At 38.3% G+C, this 20,908-nt stretch overlaps 6 protein-coding genes across 8 annotated transcripts; 3 read left to right on the top strand and 3 right to left on the bottom strand.

Moving 5' to 3' along the window:
• Window positions 1-7: 7 nt before the first annotated feature.
• On the top strand, window positions 8-1,138 carry LOC6586156 (nucleoside diphosphate-linked moiety X motif 8). The gene is made up of 2 exons (XM_002011743.4): window positions 8-405; window positions 465-1,138. Exons 1-2 carry the CDS (start codon window positions 104-106, stop codon window positions 1,006-1,008), a joined length of 846 nt encoding a protein of 281 aa, XP_002011779.2. The 5' UTR covers window positions 8-103; the 3' UTR covers window positions 1,009-1,138.
• Window positions 1,139-1,348: 210 nt separating this feature from the next.
• LOC6586155 (myotubularin-related protein 3) lies at window positions 1,349-7,981 on the bottom strand. 3 transcript variants are annotated; one of them, XM_044009569.1, is made up of 15 exons: window positions 7,770-7,981; window positions 6,803-6,926; window positions 5,831-6,738; window positions 5,516-5,706; window positions 5,263-5,458; window positions 5,020-5,205; window positions 4,791-4,955; window positions 4,600-4,732; window positions 4,431-4,536; window positions 4,048-4,370; window positions 3,367-3,979; window positions 3,140-3,296; window positions 2,959-3,063; window positions 2,391-2,593; window positions 1,349-1,766 (listed from the first exon to the last, which is right to left on the bottom strand). In XM_044009569.1, exons 1-15 carry the CDS (start codon window positions 7,773-7,775, stop codon window positions 1,520-1,522), a joined length of 3,663 nt encoding a protein of 1,220 aa, XP_043865504.1. In that variant the 5' UTR covers window positions 7,776-7,981; the 3' UTR covers window positions 1,349-1,519. The 3 variants fall into 3 exon arrangements, with proteins under 3 accessions (XP_043865504.1, XP_043865506.1, XP_043865508.1); XM_044009571.1 differs by having other exon boundaries at window positions 7,774-7,980; XM_044009573.1 differs by lacking the exon at window positions 2,391-2,593 and having other exon boundaries at window positions 1,650-1,766.
• A 418-nt stretch (window positions 7,982-8,399) lies between these two features.
• On the top strand, window positions 8,400-12,249 carry LOC6586154 (endoplasmic reticulum resident protein 44). The gene is made up of 7 exons (XM_002011741.4): window positions 8,400-8,603; window positions 8,826-8,907; window positions 10,440-10,531; window positions 10,997-11,390; window positions 11,453-11,719; window positions 11,789-11,987; window positions 12,048-12,249. The coding sequence occupies exons 1-7, from the start codon at window positions 8,553-8,555 to the stop codon at window positions 12,187-12,189; spliced, it is 1,227 nt and encodes a 408-aa protein (XP_002011777.1). The 5' UTR covers window positions 8,400-8,552; the 3' UTR covers window positions 12,190-12,249.
• Window positions 12,250-13,075: 826 nt separating this feature from the next.
• LOC6586153 (RNA-binding protein cabeza) lies at window positions 13,076-18,536 on the bottom strand. Its single transcript, XM_002011740.4, has 7 exons — window positions 18,368-18,536; window positions 18,147-18,302; window positions 17,986-18,082; window positions 15,446-15,480; window positions 14,352-14,509; window positions 13,815-14,287; window positions 13,076-13,753 (listed from the first exon to the last, which is right to left on the bottom strand). The coding sequence occupies exons 1-7, from the start codon at window positions 18,372-18,374 to the stop codon at window positions 13,432-13,434; spliced, it is 1,248 nt and encodes a 415-aa protein (XP_002011776.2). The 5' UTR covers window positions 18,375-18,536; the 3' UTR covers window positions 13,076-13,431.
• A 130-nt stretch (window positions 18,537-18,666) lies between these two features.
• On the top strand, window positions 18,667-20,854 carry LOC6586151 (vesicle transport protein GOT1B). Its single transcript, XM_015160646.3, has 6 exons — window positions 18,667-18,846; window positions 18,987-19,035; window positions 19,112-19,203; window positions 19,279-19,457; window positions 19,524-19,605; window positions 20,732-20,854. The coding sequence occupies exons 2-6, from the start codon at window positions 19,011-19,013 to the stop codon at window positions 20,774-20,776; spliced, it is 423 nt and encodes a 140-aa protein (XP_015016132.1). The 5' UTR covers window positions 18,667-18,846; window positions 18,987-19,010; the 3' UTR covers window positions 20,777-20,854.
• LOC6586152 (cytochrome b-c1 complex subunit 7) lies at window positions 19,862-20,532 on the bottom strand. Its single transcript, XM_002011739.4, has 3 exons — window positions 20,406-20,532; window positions 20,235-20,282; window positions 19,862-20,175 (listed from the first exon to the last, which is right to left on the bottom strand). Exons 1-3 carry the CDS (start codon window positions 20,443-20,445, stop codon window positions 19,928-19,930), a joined length of 336 nt encoding a protein of 111 aa, XP_002011775.1. The 5' UTR covers window positions 20,446-20,532; the 3' UTR covers window positions 19,862-19,927.
• Window positions 20,855-20,908: the final 54 nt, after the last annotated feature.

Genomic DNA, 20,908 nt, shown 5'->3' with positions numbered 1-20,908 from the left:
TCACAGATTGAACCAAAAACAGCTGACCGTGCAGATGGAAATACAAAGTTCAAATCCGTTTCGGTTTTGTTTACATCACTCTCCCCTATTCACCTATTAGTTCATGATTCTTGCGGAAATATGCCTGGCCAAAGCTCACGTCATGGGCTCTCTGACAAGGAGTCGTCGGCTGCAGCAACTAATATGTACTCAAACGAGAAACAAGAGTAGAAATGCAACAGCTGCCAACGTAAAAGTTTTAACAGCGGACGATTTTTCGGTACTTCTGGGCGATGAGCAGCGACAACGCTGTCTGGATCTGCTACGCAAGTTGCCGCCTTTTTCTCGTCCTAAAATGTTGCTGCACAACAGGAATGAGAAAAGCTCAGCCTCGGTTCTAATAGCTTTATGCCAGGAGCGCGAAACGTAAGTAAATATATTTACGACTGGTTCATCAGGCATTTAATAAAACTCAAATCACATAGGAATGAAATTTCACTGTTGTATACCCGCCGCTCACGGCACTTGCGTAGCCACAGTCTGCAGATATCATTTCCGGGAGGCAAAAGGGATGAGACTGACGAGAGCTATGTTGATTGTGCACTGCGCGAAACAGAGGAAGAGATTGGTCTGCCACGAGAACGCATCCAAATTTGGGGAGAAGCCAGTCCCATAATATTACCACGCACCGCCGCCATCGTACCAGTTGTGGGCGTGGTGCCCGATTTTCATGTGTCCGAGCTGAAGCTCAACCTAGACGAAGTGGAGGAGGCCTTCAGCATACCGATCAACACGCTAATCTCTCCAGCAGTCGCACGACACACGCAATTTCGCAGCGGCTACAGTAATCCCGTCTTTGTGGTGGATGAGCTACGCATCTGGGGAGTCACGGGCTACTTGACATATTTCTTTCTGCGCTGCCTGCTATCCAATGCAATGCCTCAAACGCTCAAAACGAATATCAAATATATACGACCCTATAAATTGCCGCCAAAACTACCTCATCATCACGTAGAAGCTAGAGAGTGAGCGAGTAGCCTTCGAGCGGGAATACTCGTAAATACTCAAAACGGAAAGCTCGTCTAATATGTTTTTGTTGTTGAATGTGTTTATATGTAATATAATTGATGTACATAAAAAATATAGATAACATGTTAAATGATAAACATGTCTCTCTTTTTCTCTTGATCGCTCCTTGCATAAAGCTCTCTCTTTTATGCAATTCTCAATCATAAGTCAAAAACATTGTTTTTGTTGTTATTATTATTATAATTGTTTTAGTTTGGTATTTGAATTTACAATTGTGTCCATATAACATATGAATATATATATATATATATATATATATCCACATAGATGTCTAACAAAATTTGTTTTGTATAATTTCATGTGTGTTTCTTCTACAAGAGCGCACAATTTGTTTATTTTATATAATTCTTTCTGCTATAATAGTGTTAACATTTATATATATGCAATAAATATGTGAGTATATTATATTTACATATTGTTTCAACGTCAGAATCCTAAAGCTAGTGGAAAACTACTCTTGAGAGCTTGCAGCCGGCTTCAGCGTAGCCCCATCGCTCGCAATTGCAATTGCCATCGAATTTGTATTTAAATTTGAACTTGCATTTGAATTTGTCGTGGAAGGAACGCTACAATCGTGCACTTGTGCCGTAACGGTCGTATAACAGGAGCCGCAAAGTCTTACTGGATTAAAAAGCTTTTCGTATGGTAAAGGCGCCCAGAATTCAGAGCAGTCAGCACAGAAAATTTCGCCACATGATCTGAAAAGAGAGAGATAAATAGAAAATTTTTCATTTGATATTGATCGGGATCGAAATTGTTAATATACTAGTTGAAATAGACGTGTTAATTCTGTTGTTTGATCGAAAAACAATCGCAAATTGAACACAACCATATTTAGCATTGAATACGATATGTTAATCTGAGTTTGTTACAAAATGAGCAAATATTTATCACAGCCAATCTGACATTAGTTCCGTATTTATTTGTAATTTACTTTCACTGTCTTCAAATCTGACATCGTCGTCTTGTTGCGAACCAATGCTAGAAAGAATAAAGCAGCAACAAATAAAGGACCTTATGATAGCAAACTAATAATTGAGCGAAAAGCTTTGCTGATGATGAAAGTAAAATATGGTAATACATATATATAAAATAGAATAATAATATAGTACATAGATAAGATAAGATATTAGTTACGAACTGCTGCCAGATTGATTGCTTAGAAATGGCTGTTGGCCCATACAGTTAGAGTAAGTGTGTGTGTGTTTGTGTGTTTGTGGGTGTGTAGCTAAGGTAACTAAGACATGTTATGAACATAATACAGATACGTGGTACAGATACAGGTACAGGACAAATTAAAAAGAATATGTTGAAATGCGCACCGACAATGATGTTTTCTTCGTCCAAGCCAGAACTCAATTTGACAATTCGAGCAACGCGAAACGGCATGATCGGGCACCCAGAGGACACTGGAAGCCTTTTTCTCTTGTATCGTGGATGTGGCATACGATGATGGACCACTACGCTCTTCTACGGCTTCCCATGAACATGTTGATGCATTTTCAACAATATCCGATCCGTTTTCCTAAAGAAATGTAAATAATTAGACCAAACAACGAAAAACAACACAAACCATTCACATGACAATTTCGTTGCCCCGAATTCAACATTTAAATCTAAAGGATTTAGCCTAGATTTATGCAATTCTATATTATATATAGTATAGTATGTCTCGAAACTATCCAGCCAGAGTTGAACTGATGACATGACATGTGGTAAATGCGCAGATATGGCTGGATATATTCATCTCATTTTGTGTTCAGTTTAGAGTAAACATATGAACAAATTTACAAACATTTGGCAATCCATAATATTGCTTTTTCTTTATGTTTGCAAATTTGTTGTGCGTAATTCATATGGAATTTATATAACATTTAATGACATAATTACATGCTCCACATTTGTCGATACGACGCTGTTGCAGCTCGGACAACCTTTTTGCAGCAACGCCAAACGCATTCCGTGAATTTCGCGCAAAAGGACTTCCTCGCGTAGCTGGAGCAATAGAAATAACATTTAGATTAGCAATTTGCATTACATTCAAGTGCCATAGAAATATATATATGAGAACCTTGTGCTCTTGAACGATCTGATGTAGGCGTATGTTCTGTTCACTTAAGCCATGGGACAGGCCATCTGGGCAGGATATTGTAAATTGTGTTCGCTCTTGCGAGCCTTGCGGGGTCGGAGGCAATGATATAAGTCCAGACGCCGGGAAGTTAAGTGCACTGCAATATATATATATATAGAAATTAATTAATTGTCTTTATTTAATGAGTTTCCATTTACGATATTTACCTAACGTTTTCTGCATATTTCGAATGCGTATGCTCCCGATTGAGATTCGACCAGAGCGTGTTTCTTCTACTTGCCGCCGACTCATCAAAGGGCGCAAACATATTATGCGTTTGAGAATTGCATCGGTGATGCTCAGGTGATAGCGGCAAGGATTCGCTGGTGTTGCTGCCATAGTTTAAGGTAACTGTTCCATTCAAAATATCTTTTGTGGCATTCGTCTCCTTGCTGCTCTCCCCGTTCGCTGTCTTGTGGCCTTCCAACGGCTGCTCGAATGCATTGCTTTTCTCCAAAGCTGCTGCGCTGGCGTTCTGTTGAAAGTATCTCAGATTGTTGGGCTTGATGTGAACTCGAGGCAAATTGCTATAGCTTTGACTAATTTTATTGGTATGCGCAACGGTCGTTGCTTCGGTCTTTTTTTCATGAGGTATGACATCGGCATCTTGTTCTGAAGGCACGTCGCTGTCTTTAATTGGATCTTGCGACACCACAAGCGTCTCTTGCTGTGTCGCTTCTATAGGAATTAAGGTATCCGTACTAGTATCGATTTGGCCACCACTCTGACACAGAGTCTGACTCTTATCACTAAAGCTTTCACAGATGGAGGGAGCATAGTCTAAATATTCGAAAATTTCAATTAATCATTTATAGATAAGGCAACTGACTTTTAGCTAATTAACAAACCGTTTGGGGAATCACAAGGGGTATGTATTGCTAAGTCAATGGGCTTGGAGTCCATGCGCTGAATGGTGATCTTGCCATTTATGGATGCAGAACTCTCGCTCAATGTATCACGTTGAACTGCTGTAGTGCTTTGGTCATTGTTTTTGAATTCAGTTAACAATTTGGCGGAACCATTTTGTGCATGCTCCGCCAGCTTTGGACTATCAACTGAATCGCTGTCCAATTTGACATCTGATTTCGCATCGATTATGCATTCCTTTGGCTCCAGCCGAATGTCAAACATGGAATTGCTGCTCGCACTCAAATTGATTCCCTCCGTTACACTGCAAATATTGAACTTGATTAATGATTGTTCAGTAATATCATATCGAATATATAAGTACATTGGATCCACGGTCAGATTGGGATCACTTGATCTTCTCGATATCGTACTCTGTGACAGCTCATTTGTTGCAATGTTTTCTGTCGAACGAGTTTTCACGGTCGCTCCTAAAATAAACAAATATATATCAACTTTAAGCATAATAATATTCAGACATTGTCTCCATTTACCATTCACGCTGTGAACACTTTGCCGTTCATTGCTTTGTAAGGGAAGATCGGTGCCGTTTTTATTGCCCAAATTGCCAAGATATACATCGGACCAGAAGTGCAAATAGCGCACATTGTGCGCCGGCCAAAGTACCTGAAATGAACGAATTGGAAACTCAAGCGATTCGATAATTAATTGCAGTTGAATTCACCTTTTCAGTCTCGTGTTTATAGAGCGGATTTCTATACATCGTTTCGGCTAAGAATGGCCAGACAGAGAATGTTCGGTCAAATACCGAATTCTCAATTCGTTCTTTCAGTGAGTTGCATAGGAACGTGCCAAACAGACATGACAGTGAGTGCTGGGCGAGTTTTATCTGAAAATATGAATTATAGCTCAATTAGTCAATTGCTCGTTCATAGCAAATCCAATCTGCTTACCAAATAACCCGTGCTGAACTCAAAGCTGCACGGATATTGCTTGTGTATTTGGTGCACCAGGTCGAGCCACTGCAGAAACACTGGACAACGTTCATTCACCTCATCCGAATTGGGACCATTACCGGATCGATCCGCAAACTTGTGCCCGAAATTTAGCCATTCACGCTCCACCAGAACACGGAAACCCTAGAATTATAGACATTTAATGTAGACTTTGGGGAATCTATTAATGTCTCAACCTACTTCAACTGTTCTATAAAATGGATCCAGACAAAGTTGGGCCGTTGCCACAATTTGGGGCGTGCGATCCCAGCCATCGGAGCAGTGCACCAGAACTGGACGACCATTCTTCTCAATCGTATGCACGACAGTCATTGTGGCGCCCAACAGACCCGACAGATGTTGCATCCACATCGTTTTCTCCAATTGCCCAAACCAACTGTCAAGTAGAAGTTTGTGAAGAACACATTGCTATAATCTATGTATAGATAATTACTTTGGATCGTCGGGTGAAGATGCACATAACTGGCGAACGGCATGAAAACTCTTTCGTATGGCATGTATGTTGCCCAGATTCATGAATTCGATTTCGGCGCATGGATAGTATTCAATACATTCGCAGCCGCCGCCGCGTGCCCGATTTGTGACCGCCGACGTATAGCTGCGTGCATCGACGATAAGAATTTTCTAAAAATATAATTGAAAGTGCGGATTAATGGTTGATTATGTGGCATTAACAATATATATATACATATGTATTTCTTGTTCTTCACTTGGGATGACATGATGGTGAAATTGAACTTAAGCTTACCCTGATTTCATCTAAGGCAAGCTCCTCGTGCGAGGAGTCCTCCAGTGAGGGAGAGCTCTTGCCCGAGGATCCAGCCTCTCCATTGGTATCCTTGGCCTGTCGTCGCGCATGTTCACCTCGATCGAAGGCACAGGCATCAGCAAGCGCTTTCAGCAGCTGCTCATCCTTGTAGTTTCGCCAGCCCAGCCAGCCGACCTCCGGCTGACTGCAACGGGCCAGAATTGCGCCAGATTTCTGATGGCGCCAGACGACGGCCGGCAATCGGCGCGATCCCCGAAAATTGGCAACATTGTGGAGCATTTCGTCGGTAATGCAGCACGGAACAAGTAGCTTTTGCGGATACGATGGACAGAGCTTGAAGTCAGCATTCGCCGTCGAGATGCGCCACGATCCCTTCAAATCGAATCCCAGCCGTGCAACCTCATTCTTGAAGTCGCTCTCATACCGGATCTCCCGCTGTAGGCGATGTAAATGTTCACTTGCCGTCTGCAGACTTGAACTATCAGGCGCTGGTGTTGATTTGTTAAAGCTGAAGTTGCCGTTGCCGTTGCCGTTGCTGTTACCGTTGGTCAGAGCGGCACGCTCTTTGTTCCCAATAATGTCGCATGTCCAGGAGTAAAATGGAAATGCGAACATTGTCTCAAGCGTTTCGGGCACACCAATTAGCAGCTGAATGCGGCGCTGCCACTCCAGGCACTGCTCCGCCGTGGGAAACGAACAGCGGACGGTGCTGGCATCTTTGCAATTGACAATCAACTGGAAGGGATCACGCACCTGCACCGACTCAATCAATCCGAGCGGCACATAAGTTTCATTCGTTGATTTCTTTGAGAGGCATATGCGGTAATTGGACAAAGCTAGGACACCATCGTCGGTGCGGCCCAGGTATTTAGTTGACTCGCCGGAAACTATTGTATCGGAAATTCAATATTATTTATTCATGTATCAATAATATATATTTAATCAACTTACGCTCTTGAAAGGGAACCGACAGCTGCGAGTCTTCCTTCTCCATTTGTGATTTTGGATATGATTCCGCGGCTCGAATGAAACAAATCGATGGGGGCGGCGATCCATCTGACATCATGTGTTGCGACTGCAATAAAAGATTCAATTAGTGCACAAACACAATCACGAAAGCCCCCACACAAATGCAAACAGTCACAAACATGCATATGTATGTATGTAAGACTCATAAGACATATGAATATACATATAGAGCGCGAGTTCGAACACCTGAGATCCTCTCAGGGTTACTATTTAAATTAATTGTTGTAGCGCAACAATGGAAAAATTTCGTACATAAATTGTTTATGCGTTTATGACACCAGTTAAACAGGACGTCGCATACATATAAACATGCATCTATATATATACACACGCACACACAATTGTACATACACACGTATGGACATACATACATACATATATATATCTCGAAACGAGAACTCAAGGCAAAGCAATTAAATGCAAAATGTTTCAAACATCCAAACACCTTATTAGCAGTTATACTAGATATGAACAAATACAATTTTTTGTGTGTGGTGGTTGCCAGTGTAGATAATAAGTATATATGTAGGTATGCATATATACATACATATGTACTTTTGTACAAATGCACACATACATTTTAATACAATTGCGTATAATACGCAGCGTTCTATTATGCACATACATGCATATATATGTATGTATATGTGCATTGCATATGGGTGAACTTTTTTTTAACAATATTATTTGGATTTTCGCTGAGTCCTTGCCGTGGGACATATGCCAAGCAAAAAAAAAAGGAAAAAAATAAATAAATATGTTTTATAAACAAAGTAATTAGGCACCAGCACACAAACACTTAAACTTGCGCTTGAGTATACATACATATATGTATGCGATTCCACAATATTTATAAAACAAAAACACCAAAACAAACATATAAACATACATACATTGCTGCGATGAACACCTTTAGATAACAATTGTGGTTAGTTTCCTGATATTTGCACTAAAATCAAATGACCCGTTTTGCGGTTTTCCTCTTTATTTAGCACCATAAACTCCATAAACGTCAGCTATTATAAACAAAGATTCGCAGATATTGTTGCTTATACATATGTCGATGTACAATAATTCACATACATATAAATAGGTATTCGTTAACAAACCGACTACTTCTGTCACTTACAAAAATCGAATACTTTTTTATCGTTATCGAACTGACTTTGATAGTTTGAATTGGCTGGCCTAACGCTAAATTGGTCTCCCAATTGGATTTTCTATGTCAATAAGATTATTAAAATTATCAATTTATTACATATTAATAATTTTAATAATCTTATTTTTATTATTAAATTTAATTTTACAAGTAGGCACTTATTTAATGCCTGTTATTATTTATTTTTATTTAGCTTAAAATGTAGTGACGACCTTTTATTAACTATAACTTGTATTTTTTGATTGGAATAAACATAAATAATCAATCAGCCTGTGTAGTCACGACTGGGATATAATCGTTACACGAAACGAATACTTTTCTGTACGGGTACTTCTATTTTCAGGCATTAACCAACACTATACGATAATCAACGAAGTTGTTATAATTATTATATATATAGATACGTCGTGACTGCGTTTTCATTCCACCTAATGTAAAAGTGAATTAAAATTAAATAAATTAGTTTTCAGTAGTTTATAAATATTGGCCCAGCCTGCCGCCCACAGCACCAACATGACCGAATCCATAAAGCCATTGCTGGTCTCCTGCTTAGCCATTGTTGCGGTAAGTCGACGTGTTCTACCCGCACCCGCTCGAATCAGAGCGACGGTGAGTCGGCCGGCTAAGACGTGGAAATGTCTCAAGCTTGTTTGGTCAATGATCAGTGGCCAATGACCAAAGCGACATGTGACAAATGACCTGTGAATCAATACATATTCGAGCTCACTGGAATATGATCAACTAATGAATGAGTGGTTATTGTTTTCTGCCTTATGCTAATTTCAGGTTCTACATGTCCTTTACCAGCCAACAGATGCGACTGGTGGTGCGTTGCCCCTGACCAGTGAAAATATTGATATGACATTAGGTAAGCCGATAATGATAGCACCTGGTGCAACATAAACATAGCTAGAGCAAGTGCATTAAAAGCCGCATGGACTACATATATACATACATACACACATCTCGCATCCAAGCATATTTACTTAATAACTCAGCTGGTGCACCAATACGCATGCATACATACAAACAGGCTCACGCACACGCACTCACACACACGCGCGAGCTTCGGCGCGTGCGTGTGTGAGTGTCGCTTGACGTGTCACAAATTGAAAATCTGAAGCTCGATAAATTTCACAGAATTTGCCAGCGTGGTGGTACGCTGCTCCAGAAATATAGTCGTTACGCTCACAAGACTCAATAAACTGTAATTAGTCATAGTCAATTTGACATTCGAGTGAGCACAGGTAAACAGCATACGAACTATATGTAAATATATAGTTAGAGCTTTAATTTAACTTTGCTGCATGATCAGCTGCAATGCGGTGTCCTTTAATGTGGGTTTTTGCCAATATTTCGCGCCGAATAGGGAAAAGCCTAACCAACTAACATTTCCCATTTGTTACTAATATTGCTAATAGTAATTCTTATCAGTTAATAAGCATAGAAAACTCTGATAGGCACAATTACACGCTCTGCCACGGGTTGATAAGATTAATTGCTGTTGGTCCAGGCAGTAGTAATAGTAATAGAGTAGCAATTAATGTGTTACAATACAGACAGAATATTATGTACATATGTATGTATGTATCTATGTATATCTGTCTATACTCTCATTCCTATTATCTTTTAGATAAAGTTGTCACCTGCTGGCTTTCCAATTCTTTAAGGGAAGCAACTTGTCAAAGATTCTACAATTCTTGACTTCCTTCTTATGTAGTCAAAAATTGTTAAAAATACAAAAATGTTTATATTTTCTTTGGCAATTTTATATTGTTGTCTTAACAGTTAGAAACGTTATAGATAAAGCTATCATCTGATAAGTTTTAGAGTGTTAAAGGAAACTCAAAAAGTACTTATTAAAAAATCTTAAGTATGATTATTAAAAAATAGAGAAAGTATAAAAGTGAAGACTAAAAGAAAGTTGAAAAAGGAGAGAAAGGAAAAATAGAATGCATGATAAAGAGAATAATTATATGTACAGTAAAAGAAACGATCTAACACGATCGGAAAAACTAAGACAGGATTTCTATCATCATTAATCAAATAATGTAACAAAATAATCCCAGGATTGTTTTACAATTGATTAATGATGGAAGATCTATAAGAAGAATGCTGCCGTGGGAGCACGGTAAACGAAAATCAGAGTCCCAGTCTGGAGGAACTGTTTGTGGACCAATTTATAGATAAAGATAGCGCTGGCATCTGATAACTTTTAAGAAAAAAAAAATAGTTTAAAGAAAATAAACAATTCTTGACTTAATATGTTTTTGTAGTCACGAGATTGTGAAAATATGTACATATATACATTATATGTATATCTTTTTTGACATATAAATATGTAAATACGTTATTTAATATATTTAATAATAATTAATTTTTTATTTTATTGTTTTGCAGCGTCTAACGAATTGGTTTTCCTTAATTTTTATGCGGAATGGTGTCGTTTTAGTAATATTTTAGCGCCAATTTTCAATGAAGCGGCGGATAAGGTAAGCGATACTCAAATTATATATAATTTATATTTTATAAACATAAATATAAGCGAATATAAAGCCTTAGAAAACGTCATATAACTATATGGAAAGTTAGTTCCAATGAAAATACTCTAAGCTAAATTTGATAACAATGGGATAGTAATAATTGTGTATGCAGGCGAGGTCTGCTCAAAAAGTTCGTCAATAGCTCGGAATATATACAATGAATTGAAGTATATATGCTACCAGCTGTTTGGGCATAAACAATGAAACAGCTGGAGGAAAAAACAGAAGAAGAATTTTAACAAAAATATGTGGAGCACAAAACATTTTAGTCTTTTCTGGGGAATTTTGCCTGTTGTTTAAATTAGGCGCATGTTATCTCAATTCAAGCTGTATAAACTAACGAAAAATGTAGAATTCTTATTGTTGTTGTTGTTGTTGATTATTTCATTTTTTGCGAAATCAAATGAATTACAGATTAAAGCGGAATTCCCGGAAGCTGGGAAGGTGGTGCTAGGCAAAGTGGATTGTGATCGAGAGACGGCCATTGCCTCCCGTTTCCACATTAGCAAATATCCCACACTGAAGATTGTGCGCAATGGGCAGCTGAGCAAGCGGGAGTATCGGGGCCAGCGGTCGGCCGAGGCGTTCTTGGAGTTTGTCAAGAAACAGCTGGAGGACCCCATCAAGGAGTTCAAATCACTGAAGGATCTGGAGAATCTCGACTCCAAGAAGCGTAGTATTATAGGCTATTTCGATAGGCGCGATCAAGCCGAATATAATATATTCCGCAAGGTGGCCACCAACCTCAAGGAGGATTGCCAATTTCATGTTGGATTCGGTGAAGCATCGCAGGCAATGCATCCACCTGGTAAGTGTCGGAAGTACTTGGTTGTATTCACACAATTAACTGATGCAATTTAACTCCTTTAGGCACACCCATTATCGTCTTCAGACCAGATGTGGCCTTGTCGCACGAAAATGATGAAACCTATACGGGCAGCCTGTCCAATTTCGATGAGCTGAAGGTGTGGATACAGGAGAAATGTGTGCCGCTCGTCAGGGAGATCACATTCGAGACCGCTGAGGAGCTAACGGAGGAAGGGCTGCCGTTCCTGATTCTCTTCTATAAGCCCGATGATCTGAATTCCATTAAAGATTACAAAGCAATCATCGAGCAACAGTTGATGGACGAAAAGCGTACGTTTGCTCAAGTTTTAATTTGATCTCCTATATCAATTAACATCTGTATTTGTTTATTCCATGCAGAGAATGTCAATTTCCTAACTGCGGACGGCAAACGGTTTGCGCATCCGCTACACCACTTGGGCAAATCCGAAGATGATCTACCGGTCATAGCCATCGACTCGTTCAAGCACATGTACCTCTTCCCCCACTTCAATGATATGTATACGCCCGGCAAGCTAAAGCAATTTTTGCAGGATCTTTACAGTGGGAAACTGCACAGGTATGCAATAATTGATGAACTGTATTTATATAGAGATATCTAATAACTACTTAATTGCAGAGAGTTTCATTATGGGCCGGATCCCACAAGTAATGAAATCCAGTCGGACAATGGTAAGGGTACATCGCCGCCCGAGTCTAAATTTAAGGAACTGGGTCCATCGAAACACCGTTATACCTTGCTGGAAAAAGATGAACTGTAATATTACAAATGTATATTCATTTAAATATAATTATTAAAATTTTATAAAATTCAAGTCAAATGTTAATCGTCTGTTTTATGACGCAGCTAACACTCCAAATCCAATTTCTCTCAGTGTGCGTGCCAGTTAGTGGCACCGTTTAACTATAAATAAATACATATTAATCGAGAGCCAGCTCATCAGGAATAATAGTTTATTAATGTCCCATTAAAACTGAACTTTGAAATGATAAATTTGCATACATTTTATTTGTTATTGTTTTTATTTTTATGTGGAACTCAGTTCATACACATGTAAGTATATAAATGGAGTTGACTTTGAGCATATGTATGTATAATTTGCTGAGTTTGATCAAATATGTGCAGGAGCGTATAATATTGCAGCAGGAAGCTCATGTTGACTTTTTAGACCTAGCAACTTAGGTGCAATACCTTCCTCCCGCTCTATTTTGTGTTTGCTTCCCTCTCACTCTCGAAGCATATAGCTTCCTCTCGCTCTCTCTATAAGTATATGCCTACCTCTCGCTCTGTTTTGTACGTATTTTCCTCCATCTCACTCTCTCAAGTATATCCCTCCCTCTCGCTCTCTTTCTGTCTCTATAAGTATGCCCCTCTCTCTCGCTTACTCTCTCTTAAAATATACCTACCTCTCGCTCTCTCTAGTATATGCTTCTCTTTAAGTATATTCCTCCTTCTATTTCTCTCTCTCTAAGCATATCCATCCTCTCAGTATATCCGTCTCTCTCTAGTACATGCGAGATATTTTGAGCGGATTGCTTTAAAATCCACTTGGCTCTCTTTAAACTTATTTTCAGAAACCGAAACACTGAACCCATATTGTAAATCATATATATAATTTGTTTTTTTCATTAATTTTTATTTGTATGTATCTATTACAATTATGTTTTTGTTTTTTGTTTGTAAAATTAGATTACATATACATATTATAATATGCTAGAGTCAAAACGAGTGATAAAATGCTACAGTTTGTAACAAGTTCTGAAATCGGAAATCAATGGATAAATGACTTGAATGCACGATCTGCATTTTGGTTGTTTTGTTTGTTTGTTGTTGCAGTTGTTGTTTTGACTGGTGAGGTTGTGAGGGAGGGGGGGTGGGGGGTGGTGGTCTGGGAAAAGAGAGTGGAGCGTAATATAAAAGTACATTTAAAATTGAGTACTTGCTATGTAGTATAATTAATACGTAAGTTAGAAAAAATAGTTTTGCATGGCATGCAGCATCCTTAATATGGTCTAGAGCGCATGCCACCATCGTTACGCATGGCGCCACCATCACGACGGCCACCGCCGCCGCCACCTCCGCGACCACGTCCACCGCCGCCACCATTGTCATTGCCGTAACGTGAGTATCCACCGCCACCGCCGCCCCCACCACTGCCTCTGTCTCTGTTTTGGTAGCCACCGCCGGAACCGCGATCATTGCCACGATCATTCATATTGCCATAGCTGCCACCACCACCGCCGCCACCGCCGCCGCCGCCTCCTCCTCCATAACCACTATTGCCACCAGAGTTGCCGTCATCATCGCCCTTTGGTGTTTTGCAGCTAAAATAAAAGAGTTTCAATGAGTCCATGATGCAATGCGTCACGATTTACGCCGGCTTACCGATTGCACTCGTTGCGCCAAGCAAAGTTTGTGTTGTTGCAGCTGCTGCATTTCCAATCTCCGTCACGAGGCTGGACATTACCACCGGCACCGCCGCCACCACCGCCGCCGCCGCCACCGAAACGACCACCACCACGGCCACCGCCGCCGCCACGATCGAAGTCACCGCCACCGCCGCCTCCGCCACGATCGAAACGACCACCACCACCACCACCGCCGCCGCCACCGCCACCGCGATTGCGTCCACCGAAACCGCCGCGACCACCGCCGCCGCCGCCTTTGTTCCAGTTGTTCTGACGCTGGGCCAGCGAGACTTTGATTTGGGCACCATTGAAATCGTTGCCATCGAACCACTGAATGGCCGACTGAGCCGCATTCACATCATCATATGTGACCGTGGCCTCGCCCTTTGAGGTGCCCGTCTCCTTGTTCTTGTACAGCCAAATCTTTGGCTTCATGGTGCGCTTATCCTTCTGCAAGCGGTAACCAACAATGATTAGTTATTTACAATGCTAAGCATATGCTGTCTTCACTTGCCTTTATTATGCCAATGGCTCCGAAATGGGTTTCAATGTCCTGCTCAGTGGTGGATGGATCCATGCCCGATACAAAGATGGTATCCTCCTGTGTGATCATATCGTTGCCTCCACCACCACCACCGCCGCCTCCGCTGCTATTGTTACCACCATATCCTCCTACAAAACGAAAAATCGCATTAGAAAGACAAGTTTAGAAGTTCAGAAACGGATGAAAAACCCTTAGATCGATAGAAGTGTGGAACTGCTGGACACTCGTAACAACATTACACGCATCATATCAATTTTAGGGCAGCAACAGCGCTGTGCATACACTTGCTTAAACTCTATATATATATCTAGTTAAGAGTATATATATATAAATATATGGAGGATAACTCTTGCTCTTCATCTAGATGATAGACAGATAATCTTATAAGGTATTGCTTTGCATTTGAAACCAGAATTTCAACAGAAACACCTGTAGAACTGTAAATATATATATATAAGTACCGATTTCAGGTTGTATACCTTTACGTTTACTCGTATTACCTATAGATATTACTTAAGCTGCTGTCTCAGACAGATGTGATAAGTCGCTAGGAATATTATATAAATATATATATTTTGACGCAACACACAACCGTAGGCACACTCACTCACACACACACACACTCACACACATACACGCACGCTCATACACACACTCATTACACACATTATACCAATAGCCCTACATATTTTGCAAGCAGGATAAACCAGTGATCAGTGACCAAAACCAAGATAAACGTAAACCTTGACCCAATGACCCCGGGCCGCATATTGAACTTAATTGTTTAACGTTCGAATATACACACTTAAACACTCAGCTTGGCATAGAAGCTAAACAACTCGAAATGACGAAGCTTTGAACTCATTTTACTTTTGTTATTTTTGTTTTCGTATTATCCTGTTATTTCGTTTCTTTCGCGTTTTTTTTAGACTTAAGTACCAGAAATTTACTCATCTTCTCTCTAGTTTTTTTTGCATAGTTATTATTAATTTGTTGTTTGATTTGTAGTAAATTAATGTTATACATTACTCGATATGGTTGCAAATTGTTTTGCATTATTTTACCTTTGTTGTAGTTGTCCTTGCTGGCGCCTCCATTTCTAAAAGAGGATATTGAATAACTTATTTAATGTTTTTGGATTTTGATGGTTGTTTTTGTTTTGTTTTTGGATTGTAATGCATTATGATGGAAGTTAACGCCCACGAACGTCTCCGCTAGTATCATCGTACAACAACATGTGACTATATACATACATACGTACATATACACACACATACATGCAAATATGTATGTGTGTACTGTTAACTAAATCAATTATTTAAACATACAAAAAAAAAAAGGGTCTCATGATCTTTACCAGCGCACTTTGATGCGCATTCGATAATCCAGCGACATTCGAAGTGATCTGGTAAATAATCATCCATTGGAACAGAAATGTTTACAACTTTTAAAAGCTACGTAATTAGTTTTACTCAAATGCTGAATACATCTGTGCCACCCTCAAATTTACATATTACAATTATAATGTGCGACGTTTGCCTGGATTTTGTCAGAGAAAACGTATTTATGGCATATAGCTTTATCGGTGCACCGAGGCTTCACTGTAACCATGCAGACAGTTGACGCTTCCTTCGCGCCTCAAATATGTTTTATAAATTACATAGTTCTTATAGATAACATGATTATAATTTGTAAAAGTCGTTTATATTTTTGGTTATGATTTGTTTCTTTCTTTGTTCAGATGTAAGTCGTCGTTAATCTATTCTTGGCTCTGCATGGATACATTTTGCATTCACATTTCAAATTATGATCAACATACATACATATATGAAACATATTTCGAAACAAACTACATGTTTTCATTTTATAATAACCAAAATACGAAATTGATTTCTTCAATGTTATATATACACACATAACCCCTACTTTTATATATAGTATCATTCAAGTTCACTAAAACAGCTTAAATATATTGAACGTACACAACATTTTGCTCGACTTTTGCTTTCTCTTTTTATAGGAATTGCATAATAATAGAAAAGCACATACATTTTCAATAATTATTTTTGCTACTTATCGTTAATATTATTAAAGTTTAACATACTATTAGTAACATGTACATACATTTATTATAACTATATTGATTGTGATTGTGATTAGGCATTGATTACACACAAATTGTAATATTCAAATACTAAATATATATATATATTTTCACATTATATTTTTAACATAAAACATGTACGAATTCGATATAAACTACTTAATATTTTTTATTTTGTATAATCCAAAAAGCGCGCAAACACAACAACTTTCCAGTTGCGTTCTAATTTGAATGTGACAATCGATAAATCGACAATTGATTGCTGCGACTACGACTAAGTTTAAAAGAGTACTTAACATCCCAAGTGTTATACAAACACCTTTGTGTATAACAGTAGCAGTTTAAACGGCTTCAACTATTACAAATGCCAATGATTAATTCCTTAATTATTTGTTAAAATGCTTAAAGTATAACGCAGTTTTATATGGATGATCTATACGAAATATGCAGAATGTGTGCTCAAATAATGAATTATTTGCTGGATTCAGAAAGGGAGAGCGAGAGAGAGACAATTGCAGAAGGTATGAGAGAGCGAGTAAAATCGATCCCATTCAATATGCTGGAGGGCGTCCGTCTCAACAATTCGGGAGAGAGAGCTATATTTGTAAATCATGTTGTTATAAGTCGCATCGAGCAAATCATCGTTTTCGTTCACCATTTAATTTAGCTTAAAATCAAAGCATTTCATACAAATGAGACTTCATTAAATGTTAGTATATATCAGTAGTACGTATACATTCAGATAGACCATTCGAAGATCAATTCAGAATTGTAAATTACTCTCCTCATCACTCTGTAATTATCAATTAACGATCTGTACACTATGTAGATGACAGCATATTATGCTTTGGAACATCTTGGATATACAACCATGCAATTATTATATATCTATATATATGTATATATATGGGAAACCACCTTGATTCGTTGTCATTATATTTGTACTTAGTACTTTTAGTTTTAATTTGGACACATAATTTATTTCATTAGTGAGGACCAAATGTACATCATTATAGTTCAATGTGCGCTCGAACAAAATAAATAATCATTTTTACATCTGAAATACCAGCTTGAATCTAATTGTCTTTGCATTATCTTGTTTATCACGATAATACGAGTTTTTTATTTTTGTATGCGACATGGACTTTATAATATATATATAAATAACAAAAATTGGCTCTACTTTATTACGATAAACTCACAAGGATATTTTCTCTCTGTGCTTATTCTTGGCAAATTCATTCAAAGTCCAATTTGAGAAAAGAATGTTATATTATTTGCAAAAGTTTGTTCGTTTTTCTTTTCTTTTCTCTTACGATATTTACGTATTCGTATGTATGCTCGTTTTTTTTTTTTTGTTTTTTTAAATTTGTTTTTTTTTTTTTTTTTTGTTCTAATGGAATTCTTATTTGGCAACACACTCTGAATTTGTAATACTCGTAGCCACATTGTACACTATCCCCATTGTATTTTAGTAGAATCATAATAATAATAACATACCCATAAGAATTGCCTCTATCATTCCATGAACCACCGCCACCACCGCCGCCGCCGCCGCTGCTGCTGCCACCGCCACCACGATGGCCTGAATCATAACCTTAAAGAAAAATATTGTTGTTTTGCTGCAAGCTATTTGGATTGAATTTCTGGATAGTACTTACCTCCGCCTGGCTTGTTATAGTTTGGAGGGGGCTCGTTATAGTTACCAGTTTTATTTGGCATTTGCTGGTAATTTGGCGGAGGAACAGCAAAATTATTATACTGCCCGGCGCTGCCGCCGCCGCCGCCACCACCACCACCACCACCATAACCGCCACCTGAAAATTGCACATTCAATATTTTTCTTCAACTTTAACAGCGTATTTTGCTATTGTCCACTTACGATCCATTACTCAAACACGAATAAGTTTACTGCTTTTTTTGTGGGAAAAAATTTTTACTTTTCTCAAACTTCTTTCACTTCTTGCGTTTCTTTTTCCCAACACCAGCGTCAGTCGAAAATTCGACTTGACTTTTTATTGTAAAAATGGCGTGTGAATCTAGGGATGTAAGAAATTTATTTATCGCCCATCTGTCAAGCAATCGAAAACGAATTGAACACCTAGTCGATTAGCAGGAGGCAAGATAGCGGCGATTTCTTTGGCGCTGAAACAAATTTTAGATCACAATAAACATTTATTTTGCTGTATCCTAGGACGATTATTGAACAAAAAGAAAGAACCTCAAAATTAAATCGACTTTCTCAGTTAACTGGATTTTCAAATATCTTTTGATCAAGTTCTTTCAATTGCATAATTTTGTTTGTAAATAGTTTTTTACTGAAAATATTGATATAAGTATTGTCTAAATATTGAAATCGAGGTATGTATGACATTCTTTTTTGCGTGTTTCTCAACACTGATTTTGATAATGCAACCCTGCGATGATTGTTTATATTCATAATAATGAAACATTTGGTGTTTACGTGGAATACACCCAATGCACTTTCTTATCCTTTTAAGCATAAATATCCCAAATAAAGCAGAATGATTGAAATAACAGATCTCCAAAGTATGTTAGACAATAAGTTATATTCGTTATTGGCATATTAACACAGCTCATATTAATTATTGCACACTATTTGCAGAAATTGGAATCGGCTTGGCTGGCTTCGGCATATCGTTTTTATTTCTTGGCATGTTGCTTTTATTTGACAAGGGCTTGCTTGCCATTGGCAATGTGCGTGAGATGGCTATATTGCATATATAAGAAATCTATGGCATGGATATTATAGCAATTGCATTTCTGTTACAGATTCTCTTCATATCCGGCCTTGGCTGCGTCATTGGCGTTGAGCGAACTCTACGCTTTTTCTTTCAGCGCCACAAAGTCAAAGGGACAACAGCTTTTTTTGGTGGAATTGTTATTGTGTTGCTTGGATTCCCCATAATTGGCATGATCATTGAATCCTATGGATTTTTCGCACTATTCAGGTTCGTACACAAACATCTAAATGAACCCTGCCGGAGCACGTGCTAATTCATGTTTCCCTCTTTCAGTGGCTTCTTCCCTGTAGCCGTCAATTTCCTCGGCCGTGTGCCCATATTAGGATCATTATTCAATCTACCCTTTATGCAAAAGGTAAGATAAACAGGACTAACGACACATAAGTTAACATTTCAAGCACTGTTCCAAGTGCGGCCTGAAGGAACTCGCCAGTATTATATAGGACGCAAAATTCTTTATAAGCGTTAGCAATAGAATCGCTCTTTTGCCCCATTCCTGCATTCAAATTACAGTTTACTTAATTAATACCTATAAATAAATTGTAGTTACATATGTATATGTCATCGAATTTGCCCATAGCTATCAATGAATTAATGATTTCTTCTCAGAATAGTTTTAATTTGAATCTAATCTATGTATTTTCCAACATTTACAAATCCGCACAATGAGAAGAATTTTAGTGATTCTTGTTCCAATCCTCACGTTCCTCGCGTTCCTTTTGCACTTCCTTCAGATAGGGCTCCAAGTACTTGACATCTTCCTCGTACTTTGTCCACTGCTCCTTAGGCAAAACGGTCTTGGTCATGGACAAGTGCAAAGCACGAATTATGCGATAGTTGCGCTCATCGTACAGTTTGCGTGGAAGGCGGCGGATTGCTTCCGCAACATCTTCGTTCTCATAGAGACAATCATCACGGTGCAGACCTTAAATGACATTATTCATGAAACATTCAAATAAGTTGTGCTGTCCAATTAGCGCTTACCGTATTGGTTGAATCCAGACAGATTGTAGGCCCATTTTCCCAAGTTAGCTGGAATGTAGAATTGCAAAGTTTGTGTTACAAATTTACGTAATCAGCCAAATGCGCAGCGGTTAAGGTTGCGCCTTTTATGATTTCGCAATATATTGGTTAGTAGAATGAGGGTATACTTACAGAAAACCAAAGGTCCCTTCCTAGCAATATAGTTGCTCATGATTAATAATAAATCGTAATTTTAGGAAGTCGTTCGCTTGACTCTAGTTTCCCTTTATTTTAGGTATGACAGCTGACAAACTGGTGATGGCAATCACCTAAAAATAAATATATCGATATGCTTTGCTTGACAATCGAAACACTCAAGTGTCAGTGCTGTACAGCCAACTAAATTGTCAAAATCGAATTGCGGCCAACAGCAATTCAAATGAAAAATATCGTTAGATTCAATAATTATTTCAAATCATCTGATTCTTGTATTTTTTTTTTTTATATTTATATTTCAGATTGTTCAAAAACTTGGTGGCGATGGGAATCGGACAACTGTATAAAATTAAACCTTATTTAGGAAGTATTTGAAATTATACAATAATGTTGTATAAATTAAATAAATTCGTTGTTGTGTAAAACCTTTTGTTAAACGCCCAAAATATATGTAAATACATATATATTCCTAAGTATTT

This window comes from Drosophila mojavensis, unplaced genomic scaffold (genome assembly GCF_018153725.1).
Source record: "Drosophila mojavensis isolate 15081-1352.22 unplaced genomic scaffold, ASM1815372v1 contig_136, whole genome shotgun sequence".
In the NCBI taxonomy this organism is placed as follows: domain Eukaryota; kingdom Metazoa; phylum Arthropoda; class Insecta; order Diptera; family Drosophilidae; genus Drosophila; species Drosophila mojavensis.
The sequence above is the reverse complement of the archived record's forward strand: the minus strand, read 5'-3'. Positions and strand labels throughout refer to the sequence as shown.

Coding starts and splice junctions, on each gene's coding strand:
- LOC6586156 (XM_002011743.4), top strand. CDS start 104: ATGATTCTTGCGGAAATATGCCTGGCCAAAGCTCACGTCATGGGCTCT. Junction 406..464: donor TTATGCCAGGAGCGCGAAAC/GTAAGTAAATAT, acceptor CAAATCACATAG/GAATGAAATTTCACTGTTGT.
- LOC6586154 (XM_002011741.4), top strand. CDS start 8,553: ATGACCGAATCCATAAAGCCATTGCTGGTCTCCTGCTTAGCCATTGTT. Junction 10,532..10,996: donor TCAATGAAGCGGCGGATAAG/GTAAGCGATACT, acceptor AATGAATTACAG/ATTAAAGCGGAATTCCCGGA. Junction 11,720..11,788: donor ACAGTTGATGGACGAAAAGC/GTACGTTTGCTC, acceptor TATTCCATGCAG/AGAATGTCAATTTCCTAACT.
- LOC6586153 (XM_002011740.4), bottom strand. Junction 14,510..15,445: donor CAAGGACAACTACAACAAAG/GTAAAATAATGC, acceptor TTCGTTTTGTAG/GAGGATATGGTGGTAACAAT. Junction 13,754..13,814: donor TGGCGCAACGAGTGCAATCG/GTAAGCCGGCGT, acceptor CTTTTATTTTAG/CTGCAAAACACCAAAGGGCG.
- LOC6586152 (XM_002011739.4), bottom strand. CDS start 20,445: ATGAGCAACTATATTGCTAGGAAGGGACCTTTGGTTTTCT. Junction 20,283..20,405: donor GAAGGGACCTTTGGTTTTCT/GTAAGTATACCC, acceptor TCTACATTCCAG/CTAACTTGGGAAAATGGGCC. Junction 20,176..20,234: donor GTCTGGATTCAACCAATACG/GTAAGCGCTAAT, acceptor ATGTCATTTAAG/GTCTGCACCGTGATGATTGT.
- LOC6586155 (XM_044009569.1), bottom strand. Junction 5,206..5,262: donor CATTTTATAGAACAGTTGAA/GTAGGTTGAGAC, acceptor CTATAATTCTAG/GGTTTCCGTGTTCTGGTGGA. Junction 3,980..4,047: donor CCCTTGTGATTCCCCAAACG/GTTTGTTAATTA, acceptor TCGAATATTTAG/ACTATGCTCCCTCCATCTGT.
- LOC6586151 (XM_015160646.3), top strand. CDS start 19,011: ATGATTGAAATAACAGATCTCCAAA. Junction 19,204..19,278: donor GCTTGCTTGCCATTGGCAAT/GTGCGTGAGATG, acceptor TTTCTGTTACAG/ATTCTCTTCATATCCGGCCT. Junction 19,458..19,523: donor GGATTTTTCGCACTATTCAG/GTTCGTACACAA, acceptor TCCCTCTTTCAG/TGGCTTCTTCCCTGTAGCCG.